This window comes from Dryobates pubescens, chromosome 14, assembly GCF_014839835.1.
Source record: "Dryobates pubescens isolate bDryPub1 chromosome 14, bDryPub1.pri, whole genome shotgun sequence".
Lineage (NCBI taxonomy): Eukaryota > Metazoa > Chordata > Aves > Piciformes > Picidae > Dryobates > Dryobates pubescens.
Genome location: NC_071625.1, coordinates 24,006,152 through 24,014,430, shown reverse-complemented (window position 1 = coordinate 24,014,430; position 8,279 = coordinate 24,006,152). Strand labels below are relative to the sequence as shown.

Below are 8,279 nucleotides of genomic sequence, written 5' to 3'. Positions count from 1 at the left end.
GTGCCGTGAGAATGCCCACATTTCTGCCACACAGGGCTCCAGGACATGGGTAAATACCTTCACTTGCATTTAGAATTCCTTCCCTGGGAGGCATTTCCTAGAGTGATGAGAGCTGGAAGGTGATACATCCAGCTCTCTGAAAAACAGAAAGTCCTGATTCAGTTACTGGAGCTGTTTGTAAAGCTGATTGAAGGAAGAATCTGTCAGCACTTCATAACATTGAAGAGTTAGATTTTCCCATGTTTTTTCCATATTTTTTCCATTGTGAATTGGAAAAAAAACAAAGTCTCTTCTGCTCCATAGAATCAGAAACTTCCGTCACTCATATCAGTAAAGAGCAGAGAAATCCTTCATGTAATCAGCCACAGACACAAGTTCCTCAGAGGGAGCTGAAGATTTCCAGCATTCAGAAGCAGGGTTTCTGCTCCCTCCCATTTGAGCTTTGCCCTGCAGCTCTGCACTACACAGTAGAGCAGGTGAGCAGATGCAAACAACTCCACTGAATGCCTTATTGCTGCCATCCAACCCAAGACCTGCCCCCCACCCCACTTTAAAATCTGCTCAAAGGAAGTCTACACCTGAACGCTTTCCAAGGCTGAGGAGATGCTTCTTACCTATGAAAAATATATCATAGAACCATGGAATCATAGAATGGATTGGGTGGGATCTTAAAGATTGTCTTGTTCCAAACCCCCTGCCTTGGGCAAGGACACCTCCTACTAGTCCAAGTTCCTCAGTGCCACAGCCAGCCTGGCTTGGAACACTTCCAGGTTTGGAGCCTCCACAACTTCTCTGGGCAACCTGTTCCAGTGCCCCACCACCCTCATGGGGAAGAATTTCCTCCTAATTCCCAACCTCAGTCTGAAGCCATCACCCCTTGTTCTGGCACTCCATTTCTTTGTCAAAAGCCCCTCCCCAGCTCTCCTGAAGCCCCCCCCACCTTCAAACCACGGAAGGCTGTTAGAAGGGTCTCCCTACAGTCTTCTCCTCTCCAGGCTGAACAACCCCAGCTGTCATTCTGTCCTTACAGGGGAAGTGCTCCAGCCCTGTGCTCAACCCTAACTGTTCCATGTTCTTGCGTCAGGGACTTCAGAGCTGGGCCCAGGACTCCAGGTGGGGTCTCACCAAGCAGAGGGTAGAGGGGAAGCATAAAACATCTTCCAAGGCTTTCAGAGGCTTTATCTACAAAATAAATAACTACTTTGTTGCAAGTGAATTAGGCTCAGTACCAGCACAGTGGAGCAACAAAAGGCAGTGATTTGTAAAGCCCTCCCTGAATCACAGAATCAATAAGGTTGGAAAAGACCTCAAAGATTATCAAGTCCAGCCTGTCACCCAGCACCTCATGACTACTAAACCATGGTACCAAGTGCCACATCCAATCCCCTCTTGAACACCTCCAGGGACAGTGACTCCTCCACTTCCCTGGGCAGCACATTCCAATGGCTAACGACTCTTCCTGTGAAGAACTTTCTCCTCACCTCCAGCCTAAACGTCCCCTGGCACAGCTTGAGACTGTGTCCTCTTGTTCTGGTGCTGCTTGCCTGGGAGAAGTAACCAAACCCCTCCTGGCTACAGCCTCCCTTCAGGTAGCTGTAAAGAGCCATAAGGTCTCCCCTGAGCCTCCTGTTCTCCAGGCTAAGCAACCCCAGCTCCCTCAGCCTCTCCTCATAGGGCTTGTGCTGGAGGCCTCTCCCCAGCCTCGTTGCCCTTCTCTGGACACGTTCAAGAGTCTCAATGAAAGAAGCCCCCGAGGCTGTGGAGCATACGCTTCATGTTAAACACAGATGGAATTCAGCACGGGCTCCAGCTCTTTTCTGAGTCAGAACAATCACCTGCAAAGCAGAGCTGTGGAACACTTTACCATCATATTCTTTCATGCAATTTCAATATCCTGCTTCAGCAGGGAGGGGAAGGATTGGATAAAGATGACCTCTAGAGGTCCCTTCCGAGCTCAGGCGTTCTGTGAGGCTGTGAATCCTCCTGAGATGAAAGCCAGGCTGCATCTGTGGACTTACCCATCAGAGGAGCAACCTGCAGCACTGCCTTTGTTTATGTCAACAGTTTAAAAAAGACTCCCACCAGGTAAACTGTGCCCTTTGGAGCACTCACTTTTCTTTATTGAGCTTTGATGCAAACCAGGCCATTTGAAATCTCTCCAGCAACGCTTTTTCTCTTCCAAATGCTCAGCACAAACCCCCTTGGTACCAGCGTTCAACTGTATAAAGTTACCTCTTACTATAATTTAATATTTAACAAAGCTAATCAGGTGTGATTTCTTTCCCCCACCCCTCACCCCCCTCAGAATTAAGTTTACAAAAATAATGTTACATTTATAAAATAAATCAGCTTCTTTTCCCAATAAATTACAGTGGTGTTCTCCTTTGCCCCCCCAAATGCAGTGTGTGGTAGAAAAAAGGGAACTTCCTTTGGTCAGCTAAACTTTCTTTATCTCCCAGAACCATTTGGCAGTGTGTGAAACGATTTTCTTGTGCACTTGATATCTAAAGCCCAGTGTGGGAACTAAACCTATTCGGCCAGCGTGCACGTGGCTTCCGTAAGGCAACAGCGGCCAACTTGGGGACCACTTTGTGTTTCCAGTTAGAAGGCTTTAGTCAGATCAATCCTGCCATGTTTATGCAACTGACCCTGTGAAGCCAGGCAGCTTGAGCCCAGCACTGCTTCCATGGTAAGTACACAAAAGTCATCCCCACCACAGAATCACAGAACGTTTTTGGTTGGAGAAGACCTTTAAACTCATCCAGTCCCACCATCCTCTAACTCTGCCAAGGCTGGGGCTAAACCATGGCCCTCAGCACCACATCTCTGCCTCTTTGAAACACCTCCAGGGATGGGGACTCAACCACCTCCCTGGGGAGTCTCTTCCAGTGTTTGAGAACCCTTGCAGTGAAGAATTTTCTTCTCAGGTTCAACCTAAACCTCTCCTGGGGCAATTTGAGGCCATTTCCTCTCCTTTTACCACTTGTTACTAGAGAGAAGAGACTGACACAAAACTTTGGCAATGTAGGATCCTCTCAGAGCAGAAGGGAGGGAAGTTGAGGAGAAGGGGGCTCCCCACCATAAATCAATTCATCCCCAGCTTCTGAAAGCTCCTAACTATCCAGAGGAGGAGCATTTGATGTGCTGGCTGGCTTCTGCCTTGAAACACCGTGGCTCAAAGCAGCAGCTGAACTCAGGCACATTTGCCACTCCAGTTAGTCAGCAATGCTCCTCCAGACACAGAGCTACTGCACCACTACAGCTTCTCTGCAGGAGAGGTTCAGAGTGCTGGCTGAAATGTGCATCCATCAACCATTCAGGCAAAGCAACACAGATTTTGATGGTAGCAAACCCAACAGTGCAAAGTCTCTGCTCCAGCCCTGAGGTCAAGTGGCACGGTCTGGCCACATTCCTAGTTACACCTTCTGTGCCTCTAGAGAGAAGTGGCCACATCCAAAGCACTTGGTGAAACATGTCTCTGGACTGACCCCATTCCCAAAGCCTGCCTAGGAATTGTCTGGGGGAGTACCAGTCAGTGCTGAGCAACCCAGCACAGAGGCTTGGTTTTGGTTACGTGCAGCAGTACAGATTCAGTGTCCACTGTCCAGCTGGCTGCTGCAGGGCATTCCTGCTCACACAGCTTTTCAGTCCTCAAACAGATTTGCCCACAGCAGATTTTCAGAGGTCTTCAAACATGCATGCCCACAGCAGAGCCTCTGATTCATGCAGGAAGGATTCAACTCCTTGATTGAAAGTCTCCTGGAAAGAGATGGGTCTGCAAACGCAGCTGTTGCAGAGGGATGTGTGTGTCCATGAAGTCTCTTCTCCTCCTGCTTTGCTTGGCAGCCTGCTGCTTCACTGGGAATAGAACCTTTGGCTTTTTGATTAGCCTTCTTTCTCACATCTACAATGCACAGCTAAAGAAGCACTAACCAGTCCCAACACAACACAAAAACCTTATATACACATCTAAACCCAACCATAACATTAAGACAACAACTAAAACAGGACATAAAAAATTTAATCTGTGCAGTTAAAAGATCTACAAATAATATCAACCTCTATACATTTCTGTCAGACTGCTGTGTCCACAGCTGTACCTGGCAGTTGGAACAGTGAGTCTCACTTTCCAAACCATGAGGTGTTTCCACCTGAAGTAGCGGCTGCTGAGGAAAGAATTCCCTTTATTATCCTGAGATTTTAAATGTGCAAGTGTTCTACCCATCTAGTGCATAAAAAGGAGGGAAGGGGGAGAGGAAGAGAAGGAGAGAGGGAAGAAAGAAGGCAGGAAGGTAGGGAGGCAGGGAAGAAGGAAGGTGGGCAGGAAGGCAGGATAAGAAATAGAAATGTCATCACAAAGGCTTTTGTTTCAAAATAGATTGCTGTGCAATGACTGAAGCCTGGTTTGTAGACATTTTGTATTCTTGCCCAGAGCCTTGAGGAGGGGAAGGTAATGGAGTTTCTGGAGTTGCTGAAAGAGAAGATAGAGAGAATTAAGTATCTTTATTCATGAGCCAGCCATGTGCCCTAGTGGCCAAGAAGGCCAATGGTATCCTGGGGTGGATTAGAAGGGCTGTAGTCAGTAGGTCAGAGAGGTTATCCTCCTCCTCTACTCTGCTCTGGTGAGGCTGCATCTGGAATATTGTGTCCAGTTCTGGGCCCCTCACTTCAAGAAGGACCTCAGGGAACTGCTTGAGAGAGTCCAGCACAGAGCCACCGAGCTGCTGAAGGCAGTGGAACATCTCCCTGTGAGGACAGGCTGAGGGAGCTGGGGCTCTGGAGCTTGGAGCAGAGCAGCCTGAGGGCTGCCCTCATTGCTGGTGATAAAGATGTGTCCCTGAAGGGACAAGGCCTTCCTAGAGACAGGAAGTATCAATGGCTGTTGATGGCCCTCAACCACCTCCATTCTGGAGCTACAGGCCAGACCTGTTCCTGGCAGATGGATTAACAGTGGGAAGAGATGGGTTCTGCTAAGGTGGAATTCTGTCTTTTCCTTGAACTGGTGTCTCTAAACCACTGTAACCCACCATGGAAAGGCCTATGATAGGCATTGCACTAGAGGGGGCTCATGCCAACCAGCACAGCCTCCCTGTGTGAATTGAGGAGGCCACCCCACACCTGAAGGGAAAAAAGGGACAGCAGTATTTGGGGGCCAAGTGTTGTATCTACCACAGAAGCCCTCACTGGATCTACACCCACAACTGAAGAACTTTGACTAATCTTATGAGACATTTCTGGATCCAAGGGTGCTGATATCTACTTCTCCACTCTCTCTCTTTTCCCTCCTTTGTCTTCTATTTCCCTCCTCTCATCCAACCAAGTATCCTCATGGCACAAGTGACCAAGAGCTGTCACATGAGGCTCATTGGATCAAATCAACTGATCTCATCAGGCCTTTGGTGTTGGGTCACTTTCATTTACTCCAAGGGAATTCTTGAATCTAGCATGAGTGGGAACTGCATGATCTTTAAGATCCCATCCAACTCAAACCATTCAATGACTCTATAATCCAAGTGCACAGCACAATCTTGAGGCTGCAGGACTGAGCTAACAAGATGAGCAGCCAAGACAAGAAGCCTTCAGCTCCCAGGGCTAGCTCTGGACTCGAGGTGTGACACTGTGGGAGCACTGGCAGGCCACCTCCATTCCAGTCACCAGTTGTGAATGTAGCAGTGACACATTAGGACATGCAAGGACTTACAGATCTGTTCTGTGTGCACAGGAGCAGACATTGAACTTATGAGGATAGTTTGGCCAGTTAAGGGGTCCTGGGCCAGGTGAGGATGTACTGGGTGATGCAGATGGCTGGCATCATTAGAAGTCCCTGCAAAAACCACATCAGCATATGGAAAGTCAGGAAAAAGATGTTGTTGCCAGGCACTTAAGACTTCAATAATCACATTTCTGCCAAGCAAATATTGTGATTGGCAACTTGAATAACTGTCTCTGGGTATTCATTAAACAATTAGGCATCAGCCAAATTAAGCACTGTGTTTGTTGCCTCTGTTTTGACTGCATTAACAGTGGATTTCAGGAAATTCTTGTATGGGTTCTTCCATCTGCCTCGGGAATTGTATGAGACCCAGCAAAGGCTGAGACGTCACAAATTGTTCCGCCAGGAGATGAGAGGGCTCCAGGGAGATCTCAGAGCAGCCTTCCAGGATTCCAAGGGGCCCTCCAGAAGAGCTGGAGAGGGACTTATTACAAAGGCATGGAGTGGCAGGACATCACCAAAGGGTGATGGCTTCAAACTGGCAGAAGCTGGATTGAAATGAGGCATAAGGAGGAAATTCTTCCCCATGAGAGTGGTGAGGCACTGGAGCAGGATGCTCAGAGAAGTTTTTGAGGCTCCAAGCCCAGAAGTGTTCCCAGCATAGGTAGATGGGGTCTTAGGCAACTTGGTCTAGTAGGAGGTGACCCTGTTGATGTCAGGGGAGTGGGAAGTAGCTGATCTTTAAGGTCTCATCCAACAATTCTCAGTACACAGCACAATCAGAAGTTGCAGGACTGAGTTAACAAGATGAGCAGCCAAGAGGAGAGGCATTCAGCTAACAATCATATGACCCCAAGGTTAACCAGTGAAGCAGTGTCAAAGTGCTTGCTTACAGCACGATCCCTTCAAGACCCCAGCACACCAAATTCAAAGGAATACAACACAGTAAACTTACCCAGTGGCCAGCTTACCTCCCAGTAACATTTCCTGCAGCAAGCTGTCAATTTTAACAATTCCAAACAGTTTAACCAATTGGATTTGCTCAATCATTTGCCAAGTGATGCTCTGGAGTGTAGGCAGCAGCAGCAGCAGCTCTCCAAATCTTCCTCGAGAGTCATACTGGCGGTCATTAATATAATCCTCTAAACTGATCTGCACTTGGAACCTCATGTTCTTGATCTTCATTGGATTGCTCAGGCCTTTGGCATCTGGAAAAATGGCAAACACTTACAGTCAAAGCAGGCTGTGACTTCAGAGGAGCATTCTGCCTTCCCCCCAACTCCACCCCCCCTTTTCCATTTTATTCTTGTCCATCCAGCCAGATAACGTGAGCAGATGCTTGAGCAGCCAAAACGACCTTCAGTCTCATCAAACATGAAATCACAGAATCACAGAATTTCAGGGGCTGGAAAAGACCTCAAATGCTCATCCAGTCCAACCCCCCTGCCAGAGCAGGATCACCTACACCAGATCACACAGGAATGCATCCAGGCAAGTTTGGAATATCTCCAGAGAGGGAGACTCCACAACCCCCCTGGGCAGCCTGTTCCAGGGCTCTGTCACCCTCACAGGGAAATGATTTTTCCTCATATTTACATGAAACTTCCTATGCTTCAACTTCCATCATTGCCCCTTGTGCTGTCATTGGGCATCACCCAACAGAGCCTGGCTCCATCCTCTTGGCATTCACCCTTTACATATTTATAAACATTGATGAGGTCACTTCTCAGTCTCCTCCAAGCTAAAGAACCCTCAGCTTCCTCAAGTCTCTCCTTGTACAGAAGATGTTCCACTCCCTTCATCATCCTCATGGCTCTGCACTGGACTCTTTCAAGTAGCTCACTGTCTTTCTTGAACTGAGTAGCCCAGAACTGGACACAATATTCCAGATGCAGCCTCACCAGGGCAGAGTAGAGGGAAAGGAGAACCTCTCTTGACCTACTGGTCACAGCCCTTCTCATCCACCCCAGAATGGCATTGGCCTTCCTGGCCACAAGAGCACATTGCTGGCTCACGGCCATCCTTCCATCCACCAGGACCCCCAGGTCCCTTTTGCCTTCACTGCCCTCCAGTGAATAACTCTGAGAGCTGGTCTGCAAGGGTACCTGGGTCAAAAAACACAATGGCTTTCAGGCAGGCATACTCGTTGTCATCAATCTGGATTTCCTGGAAGGGTCGGACCAGTTCGTCCAGGATGCGATTGGCCACCCGGCTGATCTCCACCTCCGTGCTGTTGCGGTGGATGATGTAATTGTTGCCTTGGAGAGAAAGAACATCATGAACATCATGACAAAGAACATAGAATCAGAGGTGGTTGGGTTGGAAAAGGCCTCTAAGATCATCGAGTCCAACCACTACAACCCCAAACCACTACAGCCATTAAACCACTTCCCAAAGAGCCACACATTTCTCGAACACCTCCAGGGATGGGGACTCCACCACCTCCCTGGGCAGCCTGAACACTCTTGCAGTAAAGCATTTTTTCCTAATATTCACTCTAATATCCTAATTCTTAATATCTAATCCAACATGTGGGTTCATAGAATCACAGGGTCACATCATGTTA

The 8,279-nt window shown here is 48.2% G+C and overlaps 1 protein-coding gene across 1 annotated transcript in view; it reads right to left on the bottom strand.

The window, feature by feature from the left end:
- Positions 1-4,318: 4,318 nt before the first annotated feature.
- The window catches only part of HNF4G (hepatocyte nuclear factor 4 gamma), a 69,240-nt gene continuing 65,279 nt past the window's right edge, over positions 4,319-8,279 (bottom strand). Inside the window, exons 7-10 of the mRNA XM_054167239.1 lie at positions 7,819-7,971; positions 6,685-6,921; positions 5,702-5,824; positions 4,319-4,471 (exon numbers count right to left, since the gene is read on the bottom strand). Of these exons, the coding sequence (XP_054023214.1) occupies positions 4,353-4,471; positions 5,702-5,824; positions 6,685-6,921; positions 7,819-7,971 (632 nt within the window). The 3' untranslated portion in view covers positions 4,319-4,352. The remainder of the gene's footprint in view (positions 4,472-5,701; positions 5,825-6,684; positions 6,922-7,818; positions 7,972-8,279) is intronic.